The sequence below is a fragment of the Aspergillus lucknowensis genome (assembly GCF_044049455.1).
Source record: "Aspergillus lucknowensis strain CBS 449.75 chromosome Unknown BJX67scaffold_1, whole genome shotgun sequence".
Taxonomy (NCBI): Eukaryota; Fungi; Ascomycota; class Eurotiomycetes; order Eurotiales; family Aspergillaceae; genus Aspergillus; species Aspergillus lucknowensis.
In genome coordinates, this window is record NW_027263545.1 from 1473717 (window position 1) to 1491774 (window position 18058).

The 18058-nt window shown below is 53.6% G+C and overlaps 8 protein-coding genes across 8 annotated transcripts; 4 read left to right on the forward strand and 4 right to left on the reverse strand.

Annotated features, from left to right (window-relative positions):
• Positions 1-67: 67 nt before the first annotated feature.
• Positions 68-1914, forward strand: BJX67DRAFT_369298 (Lectin C-type domain protein; the record flags this gene model as incomplete). The annotated part of the gene is made up of 2 exons (XM_071030742.1): positions 68-130; positions 190-1914. 2 exons carry the CDS (start codon positions 68-70, stop codon positions 1912-1914), a joined length of 1788 nt encoding a protein of 595 aa, XP_070891746.1.
• A 319-nt stretch (positions 1915-2233) lies between these two features.
• Positions 2234-4444, reverse strand: BJX67DRAFT_369299 (uncharacterized protein; the record flags this gene model as incomplete). The annotated part of the gene is made up of 3 exons (XM_071030743.1): positions 2234-3973; positions 4025-4216; positions 4271-4444. The coding sequence occupies 3 exons, from the start codon at positions 4442-4444 to the stop codon at positions 2234-2236; spliced, it is 2106 nt and encodes a 701-aa protein (XP_070891747.1).
• Positions 4445-4831: 387 nt separating this feature from the next.
• BJX67DRAFT_340325 (NADPH-adrenodoxin reductase) lies at positions 4832-6630 on the forward strand. The gene is made up of 3 exons (XM_071027779.1): positions 4832-5179; positions 5236-5670; positions 5725-6630. The coding sequence occupies exons 1-3, from the start codon at positions 4877-4879 to the stop codon at positions 6592-6594; spliced, it is 1608 nt and encodes a 535-aa protein (XP_070891748.1). The 5' UTR covers positions 4832-4876; the 3' UTR covers positions 6595-6630.
• Positions 6631-6720: 90 nt separating this feature from the next.
• aspf13 (allergenic cerato-platanin Asp F13) lies at positions 6721-7520 on the reverse strand. The gene has a single exon (XM_071025172.1). The coding sequence runs from the start codon at positions 7336-7338 to the stop codon at positions 6847-6849; it is 492 nt and encodes a 163-aa protein (XP_070891749.1). The 5' UTR covers positions 7339-7520; the 3' UTR covers positions 6721-6846.
• On the forward strand, positions 7324-7642 carry BJX67DRAFT_17962 (uncharacterized protein). The gene has a single exon (XM_071025173.1). It carries the CDS (start codon positions 7414-7416, stop codon positions 7579-7581), a length of 168 nt encoding a protein of 55 aa, XP_070891750.1. The 5' UTR covers positions 7324-7413; the 3' UTR covers positions 7582-7642.
• A 2277-nt stretch (positions 7643-9919) lies between these two features.
• BJX67DRAFT_376563 (SDR family NAD(P)-dependent oxidoreductase) lies at positions 9920-10863 on the forward strand (the record flags this gene model as incomplete). Its single annotated transcript, XM_071031904.1, has 2 exons — positions 9920-9980; positions 10037-10863. The coding sequence occupies 2 exons, from the start codon at positions 9920-9922 to the stop codon at positions 10861-10863; spliced, it is 888 nt and encodes a 295-aa protein (XP_070891751.1).
• Positions 10864-11389: 526 nt separating this feature from the next.
• Positions 11390-14093, reverse strand: BJX67DRAFT_369301 (P-loop containing nucleoside triphosphate hydrolase protein; the record flags this gene model as incomplete). Its single annotated transcript, XM_071030744.1, has 5 exons — positions 11390-11472; positions 11664-11941; positions 11988-12727; positions 12781-13397; positions 13427-14093. 5 exons carry the CDS (start codon positions 14091-14093, stop codon positions 11390-11392), a joined length of 2385 nt encoding a protein of 794 aa, XP_070891752.1.
• A 926-nt stretch (positions 14094-15019) lies between these two features.
• On the reverse strand, positions 15020-17960 carry BJX67DRAFT_369302 (DUF726 domain protein; the record flags this gene model as incomplete). Its single annotated transcript, XM_071030745.1, has 3 exons — positions 15020-16517; positions 16554-17104; positions 17412-17960. 3 exons carry the CDS (start codon positions 17958-17960, stop codon positions 15020-15022), a joined length of 2598 nt encoding a protein of 865 aa, XP_070891753.1.
• Positions 17961-18058: the final 98 nt, after the last annotated feature.

The window sequence follows — 18058 nt, forward strand, 5'->3', positions numbered from 1 at the left end:
AACGGGGCCATTCTCTTGTCATGCATGCGGCTTCTGCTCCCCCGCGTATCAGAAACTCTTCCTCTTCATGTCCCTGAAATTTGACCCAGATGACTCCCTTGTGAATTCGTCCTGGGCCACGGTCCTCCTGGTAAGCTTCCCTCAATGGGAAGAGCAACCGTAGAACTAGGGGCTAATAACCACGAGCAGAGCGAAAGAGATGTAGCAGGCCAAGTCCCCATTAACTTTGTCACCACATCGGCTATCTCCGTCCGAGCAGCTTGCTTCGGAGACAACAAGTTCGAAAGATCTGCTGCTGGAAACTGCCTATCAAACCTGCTCGCAGTTGGATTCCGGCGCTTCAACGTCGATGTGTATTGGTCGCCTGCGCTTCGACGCTGGCTTCTGTGTCCCGTCTCAATCCCACACAATGTGGATGTCATGACAGCCTCCCCGGATGCAACTCCTATCAGTAGTGCGGATGTCTCAGAAGCCACCGTAATAGCGGTGCCCGACGAGTCTTCGGATGGACTTCTCTACGAGCTCGGTCCTTATAAATGCTCGGATGAGCTGGATCTCTCGGACTTGCTCGATGTTTTCCACAGTTATTTTGAACACACCAACACCGATCTAGTTATATACCTAAGATACCTTTCCCTCAATCTCCATGTTACGGCCGATCCAACCTCGCCCAGTGAGCCGGCGTCAGCCGTTACGGATGGCGAGCTCCCCGCGGCGTCCGATCGCGTGAGCTACTTAATGGAAGACAGGCTTGGGTCTTACATTTACGGCCCTCCTCAATTGCATGAGGACCGCCGTAATCTCAATGACTCTTGGTATTTAGTTGATGACGCATATAAGCCAATTTCTCAGTACTTCACCATCGAGCAAGGCTCAGATGGCGTACAGAGTACCCCCAATGGATGGCCAAACCCGAAATACGTCCAACTAGCAGCAGAAAAACGGCTTCTTGTCGAGTACGGCTCAGTTGACCCACAGCTTGGTGGCTATAACCTCTCAGACGAGAACAGGGTTATATTCCCTTCTGGATACCTGACGTCCACGATCCCCGTCACCGCAGCAGACGATGGAAGTCTAGATTCGGGATGCTTATACCACCCGAACGAAACCGACACCCCGAGCGTCAACGCCTCCTGGGCGGTATCAAGCCCGATTCCCCTCCCTAAGAAACTCAGCGACGACCAGTCGCTTCAATATATCTCCGACCTTCTTGTAAACCTTACAGCGTGCGGAATAACGCCCACCATCAACGACACTCTCTTCGGCGAAACAGCGGACATTGACCAAGAGTCCTACCGAAATCTCACCCTCTCTTCATCCTGGTCCTGGGCAGCCGGCCAACCCAACGATCCATCGGTCAGCAGCGATGCCGAAAACCTTCGTTGCGCCACAATGGACGTATCACGCAAAGGCCACTGGCGCACTGCAAACTGCAGCGAAACCCGACGCGCCGCTTGCCGCGTCCAAGATCAACCCTTCCGCTGGACCCTCTCCGCGAAAGCGCTCACTTACGCAGACGCATACCAAAACGCCTGTCCCGACCCAGAAACCGCATTCTCCGTGCCCCGCACGGGCCTCGAAAACACCTACCTCTACCGTACTCTCCTCTCCCAACATATGGACCTGATTGACCCTTCTTCCTCGGATCCCCTCCAGCGGGAAGTGTGGATGGACTTCAACTCTCTCGATGTCGATACCTGCTGGGTTACTGGTGGACCGGAGGCAACTTGTCCCTATTCTTCCGATCCCGACCAGCTTCAAAGACGAACTGTGCTTGTCGCCGCTGTTGCGGGGATCGTCATCTGTGTCGTTGCTGCGCTGACACTTTTTGTAAAATGTAATGCTAACAGGCGGAACTCGAGAAGAGGTAGGAGGGTTATCCAAGGGTGGGAGTACGAGGGGGTGCCTTCTTAACGTTTTGTATTCTTACCGTTCCTCGTGGGCGGCTTTATATTGATGATACCCCAATTACCTAAAATGCGAGATGACATTTGGCTGTTGAAGATCGATTGGTATTCATTCCGAATTATCTGTCCTAATCTACGCCACACATTTAAGTACAAAACAAGGATGTAAGCGAGTATCACACAATCAAAAACTAAATCCGAGCCCATGAATATCTCATCCTTCATCCGAATACATAAGTCGAAGTTCATATGCAAACCCATAAGTCCCGTTCAGTCCTTTCTTCATTCCTTCCATCCATTCAAAACACGAAAACCATTCTTGGGTATCATAGTCCAGCAAACCGCGCCCACCCCGCAGCTCGAATGGGCGAGGTATTAGGGTTTCCACTTCCACTCCCAGCCGGCTTCGGGCTATTGATTCCCCCGCGGCCCTCCTCGGCCATCTTCCCGCTCACATCTCGCCTCCGCCCCACACCTAGGCCCGCAATATAGTTTCCATACGACAAGGACGAACCCTGAACGCCCCGGCGAGCAAAATCAGCGCCGGAGTTGCTAATGACACGGCCTTTGCGGTCTCTCTCTGTGGCGGTGGGATCCAGAGCCGGAGCGGATTCATGATCTTCCTCCACAATATCGGTATCACGCTGTTTGAGCGAGCCATACGAGTTGTGTTTATCGGGCCTGCGTTTGACAAGCTTCGTTTTCTTTTGCTCTCGATTTGACGTGGCGTCTAGGACGTTTCTTAGTCCAGCTTTTCCATCTAGATCACCGTAGAAATGCCCGTCTTTATCAGAACTATCGAGAGGAGGTACTTTGTGTGGTGGTGTAGGGGAGAGGTTAGGAATATCACCCAGGACAAGACGAGAAGGTGTCTTCTTCGGCTCGGCAGAATCGAAAATTGGTCGCGGGGTAGGTGGATTCAGTCCTAGAGGATTTACCATGAGGGCGTCCGTTACTGACTCGTTGTCACTGTCGCCGTGATCCTGATAAATATCGATCCGGTTGTCGCCAATATCATGTTCATCATGGTCGAATAGTCCGTTCTTTCGCACATTGTGGGTATCATCATCGTTTCCGTAGTGCTCGTGCATTGCCAAGGATTCGTACTCGCCGCGGAGATCCTCCGAGATGGTTTCGCCAATTTCCCATCCGTACTTCTGAGCGAGGCTCATCCAATCTATCATCCCGTTGGCAGATGCCGGTGTTTCGGCCCTACTGTATACAGAAGACGAGTCGCGCGGGGCCTTCTTCTCTTCCTTGTCATCCTCGACGGGCGACGCTGCGCGTGACGAGTAGGCAACCCAGTTATCCGAGGCAGGACTGACACATTGGGACCTATTGGGCACTTCGGGAGATGGCTGGCGTACGGGAGTGCTGCAGGGGATGGATGCAGTAGAGCGGGTCACTATATCCTGCTCCTGTGGTGGGAGTTCGTACGTTGTGTCTTCCAGAGTATTAGCTCGGTATTGAAATGGCATTTGGGGTATCGAAGTCTGCGAGGTCCCTCGCTGCTTGGTCGTGTCGATGGGGACGCGCAGTGAGTTATCTTCCAAAGACTGAGCTCGCGTGTGCGTAAACGGGATGGTCCGAGGCGCGCTGATCAGTGGTTGTGCAGCCGACAGGGTTGAGTCCAGAGTAGAGTTGCTGGCATGCTTTTCAGTAAGCTCTGATTTGGTGCGTTTATGATGACGAGCGGTCAAATTGTCTTCCAGAGGGTTGAGGTCCGGGGGTAGGTGCGCGATCTGGCGGAAAATATTGAAGAGGAAAGCGGAAATTCCAAGAGAGATCAAGTGAAGACCTCCATTGACAACACTGAGATAGAAGGTTGCTTTTGCAATTGTCATAATCACATCGACATCGGTACTGAATAGCGTCCCCCAACTATAAGTATCGGAGGTATACTCGGTGTACCCTATGTACGCCGCAAACCCATAGAATGGTACCAAGCCGAGGTCCAGGGTTGACGCAAAGAGCATATAACTAGCCTGGGAGGCAGGGGGCCTAGTAACTGGAGAGCGGCACAAGTGGTATATTGCGTAGAGAGTGTGGAGAATCGCTATTGAAGGCTTTACAGAATTAGTATTAGGGGACCGGGCGTTGTTGGTTTCACAACTCACTCCAACGCGCACAATCCATACGATCGTAGCCGCAATATTCTTGACGACAATTGCGCAGAACAAGGAGCCCAGTGCACCAATCAATTCGAGAACCCGTAGTCCAAGTTGGGTTCTTCGGCCGTAGAAGACCTTGCCCTTTGTCCTTGGGCTCATCGGAGTCCATCGTGGTCGGCCATTGAGGGTGTTGGAATACTTCAGCGCAGATTAGCCCACGCCCACACTGCCAAGCTGAAGGCTTTAACGTACCGAGCCAGGCTGTTGATTGAAATTAACCAAGGGGCCTTTCTGCTTCCGCTTCGGTGCAGGTCGAGTCCAGCTCGACTCTGTCACAGCCTTCGGGTTGAATGGACGATCTGTAGGGCCTTCGAAGGTGAATGCATCAGGATGGCCGTAAAGGAATGGAGCAGATGAGTTTCCCATATTTGAAGCCTTCTTCACCCACGCGGGAAGCGGGGGAAGGGAGGAATGCGACAAGCGAAGGACTGGGAAGGGTTCTGGAAAGAATGGAAGAGTGAGGATGAAATTTGTTCGGGACGAGGAATTCGAGCAATGAAAGAACGGGATGGGATGGAAACGTTCCTAAATCCCCGACAGCTCGTGCATCCCACAGTCGACTCTCCAGATGAAGCGCGCAGTCGAGTGGAGAGAACCAAAAAGGGCGTCGATGAGGCTGAGATCCAAAAGAGGAAGTGTCAACATCCGCCCGTCGCCGCAGCAACCGATCAGCGCCGCCTATCGATAAGAATCACGTGGCATGCGTCACTCGAGGCTCTGCATTATTATTAATCGGAAGTTATAATTGACACAAGACACCTTCGACTGCGGACTCTTCCTCCACGACCATCTCGCAAGATGAGTCTTCAGCGCATGCCATACATATGTGCGCGATGTACAGTTCGCACTTACCGGGCATTGCGCTCCCCAAGAAGCCATCTCTCATCGCCATTCGCACGGCAACGCCGCCATCTTAGCCAGCCAGACCAAGCTAGTCGTCCATTCCGAGTAGCCATTGTAGGCTCTGGGCCGGCTGGTTTTTACGCGGCGTATCGATTGCTGGCTAAGGTAGATGATGCTGTGGTTGATATGTACGAAAAGCTCCCAGTGCCGTTCGGCCTGGTGAGGTTCGGCGTGGCTCCCGACCACCCGGAAGTGAAGGCATGCCCCCGAAGACCGACCCACTGAGACACTGAAGAGCTAACGCTGTGACGCAGAACTGCGAAGAGAAGTTCACAGAGGTTGCGGGATCTCCGCGATTCAACTTCATTGGGAACGTCGAGTTAGGCGATAGCCTACCTCTTTCAGTGCTGAAGCCCCACTACGATGCGATTCTGTTCGCCTACGGCGCACCGAAGGACAAGAGGCTCGGTATTCAAGGCGAAGACGCATTGCGCAGTGTTTACTCGGCACGGGAGTTTGTCGGTTGGTATAATGGACTTCCGGAGCATCGAGATCTCGCCCCGGATCTTACGACGGGGGAGAACGCGGTGATCATCGGCCAGGGCAATGTCGCCCTCGACGTTGCGAGGATATTGCTCTCGGACGTAGATTCCCTCCGCCAGACGGATATTGCGGATTACGCTTTGGCGGAACTTTCGCGGAGCAAGATCAAGCGGGTTCGCGTAGTCGGCCGCCGAGGGCCGTTGCAGGTACACCGGCCAACCCATACCTCTTACTGCGGGCCAACTTAACTTCCTGTCTAGGCGTCATTTACGATTAAAGAAGTCCGTGAGCTGCTCCAGCTACCTTCCGTCTCATTCGACCCCATCCCCCGAGATCTCTTTCCTCCAGATGACGCTATCGCAGCCCTTCCACGGGCCCAAAAGCGTCTAATGCAGCTCCTTGCCAAAGGATCGACCAATGACCCTACCACAGCCACAAAATCTTGGTCCCTCGACTTCCTCCTGTTCCCCGAATGTCTCAACTGGTCCCCTATATTCCCGTATCGCCTCTCCCACGTGCGGTTCTCCCGAAATGAACTCGATCCCACAGACCCCTTCCTCCCAAGCGCAAAGGTCTCACCCAAGTATCTCTCCAGCGGGAAGCGCGCACAGATCGACATCCCCGCAAACACCTTCTTCCGCAGCGTGGGCTACAAATCCCTCCCGCTGCCTGGACTCTCCGATCTCGGTGTGCCATTCGACGACAGCCGCGGTGTTATCCCGAACGACGGCTTTGGACGGGTAACCGTGCCGCTAGACACGGAGGCAGGGAGCCGCGATAGACTTCCAGATGGCTCGTTGATCTCCCATTTACCGGGGCTGTATTGCACCGGGTGGGTGAAGCGCGGGCCGACGGGCGTCATTGCCACGACGATGACGGATGCGTTCAGCACGGCAGATGCGATCGCGGCGGACGTGGCTCGAAGCGGTCATTCTTTGCTCAATTCCGCTGGTGAAGGGACGGGTCTTGGTTGGGAGGGGGTCCGTCCGGAGGCGGAGCAGCGGGGCGTCCGGGCGACGAGCTGGGAGGACTGGGAGCAGATTGATCGGGCGGAAAGAGAGCGGGGACAGCGGAGGGGGAAGATACGCGAGAAGTTCGGGCGGGTAGAGGAGATGCTGGAGGTGATATGACTTCCAGGATATAGATCTACAGATGTAGAACGTGTATAGTAGATAGAATAGGGCTGACAACATTCCACTCGGAGCTGTATAATATTAGCTACATTAGCATTAAGGAGAGACATAATTGTAAAAAAAAAGATGCAAAGCCGAAGGACCGTAAATGCAAGGCTTCCAAATCCAACACGCTCAGTAGATGCAGTTTCCAAAATTCCCTCACTTCACTCTCCCATCCCCAAATCCCAAAACCTGTATTCCAGACTCTCAAGGCCTAGCAGGCAACCCACAGTCCGTCCTCGAAACCTGCGTCCAGGTAACATCCACACGCCCCAACTCCTCCGCCCGTCCCCCGGTAAGCTGATTCATCGCCTCAGTGGCAACATTGAACCCTCCCGGCGCGGCGTCAATCGCCGTAATGACAATGGAGTTCGTCGCCCCGCCGGCAGGGGTATACTCGATGCGGTAGCAGGTGCCGCAGTTGGGGCTCCCGTTGCCCGGGATTGTGGGGGCGCCGCCGATGCGCGCGAAGGAGGGGAGGGAGTCGAAGGTGGAGAAGCCCTCGGTTATCAGGCCGTAGTCGCCGGTGGAGCAGGCGACTTGGTTCAGGGAGGTGCCGCCAATGTCGTAGCGGGGGTCGTAGGAGAGGGTTGAGGAGCCGGTGGATTGGCGGGCGAAGAGGTGGGCTGGGTTGGAGGGGGCGGCGAGGGTAAGGGATGCGGCGGGGAGGAGGGCGAGGAGGGTAGTTGTGAGCTTCATTTTGAAGGTTTGAGGATTGATGTTAAGCTTCGTTGCTGTTGTTGTTGGTTTTATTTTCTATTGTCTGATGGTTTGATGGAGGATGGAGGATGTGTTGAGGAGTGGATGGACAGAGGGGTATTTATATCCTTTGCGATCCTAACTTGGTACTTGCGCTCTGCTATCTGGAAAGCTGCAGACAGTACAACCTCACTCAAGCTACCGGGAAAGAATAGCACACAAGCGGGGTCACCACCTCGGTAAACGAGACCAGAGCAATGGCATGGCAGAGCAGTGAGACATCTGCCTCCATCGACATACGATCGGCAGACTGGTTGGCCCAGTCGGGGCGTGGCGCTCGGATGTCGGATGAGACATGCTTATTTTAGCCCAGTTTAAGACAGTTGAAGACAGATAGCGTGGTGATCGACATGGGGATGCTGGCTGGACTTTCTGAGGCGTAGGGGATGGCCTCCTGCAGGAAGAGATGCAGAGAGCGTCGTATCTTGCAGTTACCTTCCACGTCGACTACCTTGTATCTTCCAAGGTCTCTTCGTGGGAGATACCATACGGGAGTCGGGGGCTGAGTGATTTTGTCTGGACTTGGTAGCCGATAGCTGATTGGCTGCTTCATTTGTATAACCCAGCGCAGCAGAAGGATATCCCTGAGGAATGAAGCAAACCCTCAAGCTGCATTCTGAGGATGACTGCATTGAGAAAAGGTGGTCAGCTCGGCAAGCCACCGCACACACGGACTCGACTGAGCCGAATTCCGTGGACTTCCTGCCAGGAGGCCCACTAAGTTGCGAGTGCACAGCATACGGTAAGGCAACCCAGTCAAAGACCCCTTCAGCGCCTCCATGGAGAGTCTAATAATGACCCAGTCATGTCTCTTACTGCATCATCGACCGAAGAAGGCGATTTGAAGCGCTGAGTCTGGTATCCCAAAGTCCGAACCTTTGAAGACGGCCGGGTTGTCAGACAACGCACGCATAGGGCTACGGAACTCAGCGGGAATACACCCACGCCAGAAATTCCCCACCGGCAGAGCCTCGTTTGTGCCTAATCCAAAAATCTTTTGCATTAGCGAAGTTCCAAGTATAGAGGTAGAAGCAACTGGCAACCCATGACCCAGACCCAGATCCTGAAACCAGCATCGCGAGCTATCGATGGATGGATCAGGTCAGGCGTCCATAAGGCTTCGGTTACCGGCTTGGTATCGAGCTGCTGATTCCATATGACTTAGAAGGTGAGCTCCCGAGTGTAGATCGATGAGGTGGGTACTACAGCTCGGTCTAGATCATCAATCTCTGGGTGGGCTTTGAGGTAATGGCATCAGGTGATCCTCTATGCAGACGTTCAGGCGCCATGTTGTCGACCTTCGCTCCTTCTGGCTATTCAACTCGGTCGAACCGGAGTAAGACCTTGAATTTCACGTATAGAATCACAGTAACGACGCCCAACACCCTCAAGGCATCGAAAAGAACGTATACGCAGTTAGGGTGGTGACATTCGGTGGATCCTAACACCCCTAAGATAGCCTTTCACGGGCTGAACGGTCCAGAGACCCCAGACGCCGTGTTGTAAAATTGTTGTCGGACTCCGCAGAACCTTCTATGGCCCAGCAACTGCTCGCATGAAGAGCACTGAGCGATTTATGACATGGAAGAAACGGCCATCTAGAATATACCGTGGAGGTTCGGTTCTCACATTCTTCAACCGGATTATTTGAATATCGATCATAGACTCTGGTACATTTGCCTTCGTCAATCTATTAGTCTTCTTGCTCAACATGTATAATATTGCCTATAGCCGATAAATCTTATTTAACATAGTTATCCAGATCCGTGTTTATCTACTATCCGTCGCTACAGGCCATAGAGTTGGTCCCCTTGGCTTGTGGTGCTCCTGGTCGCCCTATGGATATTATCTACATGTACCGTCATTTTACAACCTTCCGGTCTGAATATTGACTCGACGACATCCTATAGATCAATTTCGGCTAACCCACCCGACCTGTGGCTGACAGATATCCATAGTGAACTTATAGATCGAGCTGGCTAGATATGACGTCATATATATATATACCCCTCCACGAAGAAACGTGCAATGTTAAGTTAGAACCGAGCCTCAATTCTCCATGTGGGTTAGTTGGGATAGAGTAGTCTGGCAGGCTGGGCAAACTGCATCGATTGGATCTGAGGATTCTAGATCCAGCGATGTCAAGCAATTAATTGGCAAAGGACGGTGACATCGCGATGACGACGAACTCAGGGAGTAGGGATGGATGGATTATGACAACACAATCCACCTGCAAGACTCTTATTGTCATGTTCTATCGAGAAGAGCCCTGGTTAATCCGTAATTTCACCCAAGCCAGAGCCACATCTCCGCCTTGATCGACGTCACCTTGAAGCCATCAACCGGGGTATATAGATGCTTAACGGACCACCACATCCGTCAGAAGCGCAGAATGTTTCGCTCTCTTCGTAGAGATAGCAATCATCTGCTGAAGCCGCGTGATATAATCCCCAACAATTGTCTAATTTCGTCTCGTTACAATCAACAGCTTACCATCTACCGATCCTTCGCATCAAGGAAAATGGCAGCCACGAGCAACGAGAACTTCAAGCTCGAGAACCTCTTCAGCGTCAAGGGAAAGGGTGCGCAGACCCCCGCTCTCAAGGTCATCTTTCCACTCCGCTTCTAACGAATACAGTCGCCCTCGTCACAGGCGGAGGCTCCGGCATCGGCCTCATGGCCACACAGGCGCTCGCCAAAAACGGCGCAAAGGTCTACATCACCGGCCGCACAGAGGAGAAACTGGACCGCGTTGCGGAGCTGTACAACCAAAACATCACCGGTAGAATCATCCCGATCCCCGCAGACATCACAAAGAAGGACTCGATCGTGAAGCTCGCGCAAGAAATCGAGGCCCGCGAGAAATACCTCTCCATCCTGATCAACAATGCGGGGGTCAGCAGCGCGACACAGACAGTCGAGCACGAGGACCCCGGGGCGCTGCGGAAGGCGCTCTTCGAGGACCCCTCGAGTAACATGGAGGAGTGGGACCGGACGTACCGCACGAACGTGGTGCAGTGTTTCTTCACGACGACGGCGTTCCTCCCGCTCCTGCAACGGGGGTCGGAGGTGGAGACGGGCTGGTCGAGCACTGTGATCAATATCTCGTCGATTAGCGGGATCGTCAAGGCGTCGCAGCACCACTTTGCGTATAATGCGTCCAAGGCCGCGGTGATTCACCTGACCAAGATGCTGGCGCATGAGATTGCGTCGTCGAATCTGCGCATTCGCGTCAATAACATTGCCCCCGGGGTGTTTCCGAGTGAGATGACGGCTGGGGAGAGCGATGACAAGCAGAAGAGCGCCATTCCGAAGGAGAAGTATGAGCAGAAGGTTCCTGCGCGGAGGCCAGGGAAGGACGAGGATATGGCGAGTACCGTGCTTTTCACTGCGACGAACCAGTACCTTAACGGGCAGACGATCGTCGTGGATGGGGGATACGTGCTGGCCACGGGGACAATCTAACCTGTACACCCATACTCGTACATTTGATCCTGTATATCAAATTGCCAGTGAAGCCAGAGTGTCAATAGCAAACTCAATATATAATATAAGCTAAATAATACAGGTATATATACCTAAGCAAAGCTAAGAGTCTAGGGATTTTATTATAGATAGAAAGCTAATCAGGGCTTAATTTTTCTCATATCCCTAGGCCCGGAGGATTCTACAACCATGTTCAGTACTTGAACTCGGTAGATCCTAGAAACTACAGATCTACGAAGAAGACGTCTTGTCAAGGGAGGACGCATTCAAGTGTGGTGATTTGACACCGAAGGTGGTATCCACAAGAATCCCTACGTAAGTAGACTACTTGTTTCTGGAGTGGAAAACCCTCCAGAATACTCTCGGGGTCCCGGGGAACCTCAGTGCATTCTGTCTCTATACATGCTCCGAACATCCTCTCTCTCCCTCCACTCGTAGCACCTGCGGTGTGGGTCGGTAGCAGGATGGCCAATCTGGCCTGTCCCACCGACCCACCGCCGAGGATCTAGCGCGCAGGGGAGATAACATAATCCGTCTTGCCCAACACATGATCCGCCTCGTCCAGGTAAGTACAAAACCTGCCGAATTCTTTGAACGTCCGCCCACAGAAGCTCGTACACGATGCACTTGTTCTTAAAGTCGTCACTTTTCTCCAGCAGCACCCGGACGAGCTGCAGACGATCCCCGTGGGTGATCGGGGCCCGCCGCAGGTTCCTCTGCTGGCGCGCGTCGAGGGATTGGCTAACGGTTTGGGTTAATGACTTGATGAGCTTGTCGACCTCGTCGAGGTCCGCATCCGAGGGCGCCGACAACGTACTGGGCCGTACACGCCCGGGACAACATGACGTTGGTCCGCTTGCTTGACGTGAGGAAGCCCGCGGAACCGAAATTCCTCGTGATCAGGACGATCACGACCTCCGCTTCCGAGCCCTGGGAAGCATCAACAGTCTGCACCCTTGGGCGAACCTCACGGTTGGAGTTCATTTGCTCCCAGACTCTTTGAACCAGGCCAACTTGGGCCCGGTATGGCGACATGATCAGGATGTCGCGGGCACCTCTGTCGATGAGGGCTTGGGCCAGTGCGACCCCGAGCTCGGCTTCACGCGTGGAACAGGGATCCGGATGCATCCTTTTGCGTGTCGGCCTTGACATGGGCAAGATGAACAAAGTGCGACAGCCCACGCAGAGTCCAGGTTTGGTCGCCAAGTTGGGCTACCAGGGGGTTCACGCGATTGATCCCAGTGTTTCTGCTGGGCTTGTCATGGAAAGATTGGACCTGGGCCTCATAGTAGGCCACTGAGGTCGCGTGGTACAGGATGCTGTGGGACCTGTACGAGACATTCAACTGCGTCTGGTGATAATTTTTCTTGACCAGACGCTCGAAGGCCAACGTGGACCAAGCTATTTCTCCCGGCTTGGTAAAGACAGGGGGCGACAACTGCCTGTGGTCGCCGACGAAGAGGACCCGGGCATCTGCCCTCAGTTGACCCAGGACGTGGAAAATCTCCGGGTCGCGGAAGAAACTCGCGTCGTCGAAAATGACGAATTCGGGGTTGAACTCCCGACGAAGCATTTCCTTGACGTTGAGGGGCAATGCCACCACAACTCGAACATTCTCCATGGTGCTCTCGATGAGCTCACGTCGCTGCCTGTTGAACTCTCGAAACTGGCTCTTGACGCGACCAGAGGTCCGGATGCTTTGGATCCCGTTGAGAAAGTGGCGAAATTTCCCGGGTTGCTCATTTGCGCGAGCGATGATCTGCTCGACGTCGTCGTGGGGCGAAGTCAACTCCGCAAAAAGACGAGCTTCTGAATCGGCTCTGCTCCGGAGACGCATCAGCTGCTTGTTGCCGTATTTGCAGGTTCGAAATGCAGCAGACAATTGGTTCATTACACAGATCCTCCGTCGTGAGTCAGTACTAGGATGGCCAATTTGGCCTCTCCTACCGACTCACAACGGAGGATCTGCGTAATGAACATCGGGGCTGCAGCAATCGTCCGGGTTTTGCCTGTACCTGGAGGTCCGACCACGAGCGAGAAGGAGTGCGTCAGCAACTGCGTGGTTGCCCGGATTTGTGCATCGTTGAGCCTCCAGTTTGCCGGCACGAGGGTCTCGAGATTGGTCAGGGGTACCAAAGGATCGTGGGTGTTCACCCGAGGAGTCGAAGCCAAGAACATAGATGTCAGCGGAAGCTTATGCTTCTTTCCGCTGGGCAATATAGTCTCTTGAGTCTCGAACTCTCGACACATTGCGTCAAAGTTCTCCTCACCCCAATGCTCAGAGAGCTTCCTGGTAGCCTCTAGCATCTGGGTCTGCGTGATCGGGTTCGCCACCACGTGGACCTGTACATCGTCCTCGTCGACCTGGTCGACAAGCTTGACGTCCACTTCGTTCATGAGGACTGCATAAACTGGGGCATCCAGCAACGCTATGAACTTTGGCGCATCCTCTGTCACCGAGGCGGTCCAATCTTCCCGTGCTCCCTTCTCGCCGCGGATCCGATGATTTTTGCCTTTTCCTTCTGGAACCAGTTCTCACCACGGAGGATCAAAGAGCACCCTCTATAGAGGCGAAATGGACGCTCCTCCTTCGGCCAGATCCCCAATAGGATCCGCTCCCCAACTGTAACGGCTTTGACTCGGCATCCGCGGACAGCAAGGGACTTATGCTCTTCCTCAGCCTCCTTGTTGATCGCTTCACGGTTGACGGCGATGTATTCGGACTCTCTGTCCGAAATGGTGAATCTGTGGCCGCGAAGTGCTTGGCAAACTAGTTCGGATTGTTTTTCCCAGAGCTTGGCACTTGGCAAACCCAAGGTCATCTCGACGACCTTGTTGAGGAAGTCCACAGTCGCCAGAGCGTACTCAGATGGCCTTTGGAGACCATCCGGGTTCTGGGTATCCGGCTCGCCCTTGAGATCAAAGTTTGACTTAAAGGTGTAGACGAGCTGGCTCTGCTCTATTTTGAGCGAGACAACTGTGATCTGGGCGATATGGAACGTAACGTTCCAAAAAGACCGAGAACGTCCCCCATCAGTGGAGGCACCCTGGCGAATCTTGATGAATGCCGAAGACAGCAACACGTGGATTGCTGGATCGATTGCAATTTGTTGAGCTGCTGAAATGTCTTCTTCGAGGCCATGGTATCTGATGGACTTGACCGGGAACTTGACGGTCGAGCCCCCCTTGCTGAAAAGAAAGGTAGACATCTTTTTTCCTAAAGCCGAATGAGGATCAGAAACTGCTGTTTCCAACGGCGCAGGTCGAAAGAGGGGAGAAAGGAGACAAGAGGGACAAACCTGTCAGACAAACGCCGTACTTGGACCAGCTACTGCTGTTCCCAACGGCGAAGGTCGAAAGAGGGGAGAAAAGAGATCAGAGGGACCAACGTTGTTCGGTGGATCAGCGACTGCTGTGTCCAACAACGATGGTTGAAAGAGCGAGAAAGAGAGGTAGACACCCGAGGAATCTTTATCTCGTTTAAAATGGTTTGTGGTGGTAGCAGCAACGGTGGTGGTGATGGTGGTGATGGTGATTGGGATGGCGGTGGTGGGAGGGAAGAGGGAGGATGAAGGCGAAGAACACGACAAAGACGCGTGTGGACGAGGAAATCAAAGAAGCGAGTTATACATGAGGTGATTTCAGCCAGAGTAACACCTGAGGCCATTATCAAAGCTCACCTGAAACAAACGCATCATCCCCTCCCATCCCCTCCCAAAACTCATCCTCCATAACTTATATGGTATTAGGTATGCACCGGTAGTGGAATCTATAGTTACCGAATAGACTATATTAACACAATCTCTTAGATACTGGAGGGGTGGCTAGCTTTGCTTGCAGGGTAATATAAGAGAGATAAGGTCTAATGCTGTCCAAATGCCTGCATATAAGGATTATAAGTTCCAGGGGCAGACATTGAAAGCGAGGCATCCCTTTGGTTTTGGAGATGGGGAAGTGAAGAGGATCGAGGATTTTATAACTTTATGTAGATCGAGTATGGCCAAGAGACAAGATATGAAGGCCGCACTAGCACCATTCCGAACCTTGGGCGACGATAGAAGAATATCCATTGTCAAAGTAGTCTACCCGGTGTAACGTCTTGTGTCAAGCACCAATTGAGTTCCCTTCAGCGAAATCAACTGCTGAATGGAGCCTGCTCTTTGACCCCTTCACCCGGGCCTGCAACGGGGCGACGCGGAAGGCGAGGCCGATTCTCCTTCACAGCTTGTATCCGACGCTCCTCGCCTTCAGCGATTTCGCCGCTTTCCAGCTTCCGCCGTGCCGCTTCTTTGTCACCCGCGATCCCTGCCCGGCGCTCGTTCTGGATCCGCTGCTGCTCCTGCCTTCGATCCTTCGCAGCTAATGCTGCCTCCTCCCGCGCAACCTCACGAGCGCTGATGCTCTCCAGCCCTACCATCCGCATGATCCGCCCGATCAGGAATTGGTAGCGAAGATGGCCGCTAATAATGTCACTAACATCCAGATTCTCGACGCCGGGGACATTCTCAATAGGCTGCAACCCGGCGACGCCGAACTGAAGACTACTCGTCCGGTACAGGAACGCGAGGACGGAGTCATTGTCCGAGTAGACATTGGCCAGCCGGCCACTCACAACGCGCCGGAGACGACGCCAGTCTGGTGCATCTGACGGTGTTGGGGACCCCATAAGCACGGCTGATTCCACCAATCCATAGGCGTGCCTTTTGGCTAAACTCTGAAGGCATGCGTAGATGACTCGGGACCCTAGAGAATAGCCGATTAGGGTGACGGAACGCTCGCCTTGCACCTTGCTGATCAGCGCGTCGGCGAGGACTTCGCCCGCCTTATCCGCTCGGGCTTTGGCAATGCTGAAAGGGTTGTCTGCCACACGGGCAATTTTAAGAAGCCCAAGAGGCAAAATCATTGCGCTCAACAGGCCCCCAAATATCGTTTTAGACAGGACTTGGCCGCCAGCTGACCACGCAGCAGTCGTAACCAGATAATCCATTGCGTTTCCAAGATCCATGAGAGCGTTCGTTTCCCAGCGGAGGCCGAATACTTCCGAGTCCTTGCCGAAGACACGCCACGGGATAACAAAATTGTCTTCTTCGGTCAACCACCCTGTGATCCCAATGGTGACTCGGAGACGATGATCCTCCCTCGCAGCCTCCTTCTCATCCCCAAACCTCTGTCGGGAGCCGTGAATAGGTAAGAATGCAAAATCGTCCACCTCTCGAGCGTACTTATCAACCATGCGTCCTGTCATTTTCCCTCCGTAGGCACCGAAAAGACCGCCAACAATGACCCCACTGCCAGCAAGGGCACCGAGATATCCTGCAGCAGCCGTAGCTCCCAAACCAAGCCCCCCCATAACCGTCCCCAGGCCGGCTGCGATGAATGGCGCAGCAAGGCCACCAGTAACGCCAATTAGAACAGCACCAGCTACAGACGCGATCCCAACTTTCCATCTTCTGGAAGGGTCGCTGGTTCTTCCTTGGCTTTGTGCATCGGCATTTGCAGGAAGTTGAAGAGCCGCGTCTAGTAATCCCCGCGCAACCTTGACTTCATCCTGGTTCAACGTCTTGATACCCAGCCCTAAGCTGGAGGCGGCATACAGCATCAAAACCCTAGATCTGGCATTGTAGTGCTCTAAGCTCAGCAGTAGAAGGAGCAGTGAGTGCAAGATCAACAGTCTCTTCGGTTTGGGAAGACGTATTAGCGGTGTCTCCACGGGAGTATACACTTCGGAGAGCCGACTCCACGTGGGGTCGTTTCCATCTTCATGTGGACTTTCAGTTTGGAGATCTTGTGAGTTAGGAGCCTCTCCTTCGCTTTGATCTTCCGCTTCTCGATTGACGACCTCACCAACTCGAAGAAGGACAGAGTCCCTCCAGTCATCGAATTGCGTCAAGAGATTGGCTTCAGCTTTTGCATCTTCAGCGGTTGGTACATACTCCGTGCGTGCGTGCTCGTCTTTTGATTTCTCCTGTTTCTGCCCGAGCTTCTGCTGATCTGGACCCGAACTACCGCCCTCGTCGTTGAGATCGATTAGGTGGTCTGAGGTAGGATCCGGCTTCTGCACAGCTGGGGCTTTGAATGTTTCTTCAACCAAGCCCCGCATCCGCTGCGTTATCTGAGCGACGAGGATTGTAAGATCCGCCCGCTGCGACCGATTTAGGATGGTCGTTAGGTCTTGCTCGTCCTTCGACTCCGGCTTGGAACCCGAGCCGAAGGCGCTGGCCTGTTTGTCTTTCAAACCTTTCCACATTAAATCCGGATATACGACGACTGGGTCAGTCGGCCCTGATGGATGTTGACGGAGAAGTAGCTACCTGTTGGCCTGCGCTCCATGTGAGGGACAGGATGACTCAGCAGATCCCTGCTGTGACGTCGACAAGGCTGAGGCTAAAGGCAGCAAAGTTCATAGGATGTTATCTTTGCAGGTTCTGGGCTCCTCTTCTTGGACGAGAAAGGCCTCTGTCCTCTGTAGATGGCGGCGCTATTCGATTTTTGATACGACGGCACGCCTAAGAGGTTGCTGTGTCAACAACGAAAAACTTCCCTTTCGTCTTCGACGCATAACCAAGGGCATTCCCGTCCCAGGCATCGCCGTCAGGGCGATCGTTCCTCTCTGACTGGACGCGTTGGATCTTCTTGTTGCGGCCAACCACGCGTTCTTTCGACATAGCCTCCTTGAGCCGTTCCAATCCGATCGTGTTCTCCTTCACAGCTTCCGGGCTCTCGTCGCGAATACTTTGTAAGGGCTCGACGCCCGTAGTATCTACTTTCTGAATCTCTCTTACGAAGTGTATTTGGGACTCCAGCGTCTCGAGCATCTGCCGTTCTTCCTCGGGGTTGGATGGTTGGGGGAGAGCGGAGAGACGAAGGAGATGTCGAAGCTCAGCCGGGGTGACTGACGGGGATGACGGCTTCTTGGCTGGATCGGGGAGCAATGAGCGAACAGACCAGGTTGGCTTTGCAAGAATCGACTCGATATCAGGCTCGTCCGGATTCGAAGAGGAGTATCGCGGTCTGAAACCATTTACTCGAACGCGCGAGCAAGGTGCGAAACGGAGAGACGAAGCGCGTTGGAGCATTGCAACGGTAATGAGGCTCGTGGAATTGCGCGAGTTAATGTTCGAGTTTGAAATTGAATTCGTAGATCCCGATAAACCTGAGTAAAGTCGAGGAAGGG

Coding starts and splice junctions, on each gene's coding strand:
- BJX67DRAFT_340325 (XM_071027779.1), top strand. CDS start 4,877: ATGAGTCTTCAGCGCATGCCATACATATGTGCGCGATGTACAGTTCGC. Junction 5,180..5,235: donor CCGACCACCCGGAAGTGAAG/GCATGCCCCCGA, acceptor GCTGTGACGCAG/AACTGCGAAGAGAAGTTCAC. Junction 5,671..5,724: donor GCCGCCGAGGGCCGTTGCAG/GTACACCGGCCA, acceptor CTTCCTGTCTAG/GCGTCATTTACGATTAAAGA.
- aspf13 (XM_071025172.1), bottom strand. CDS start 7,338: ATGAAGCTCACAACTACCCTCCTCGCCCTCCTCCCCGCCGCATCCCTT.
- BJX67DRAFT_17962 (XM_071025173.1), top strand. CDS start 7,414: ATGGAGGATGGAGGATGTGTTGAGGAGTGGATGGACAGAGGGGTATTT.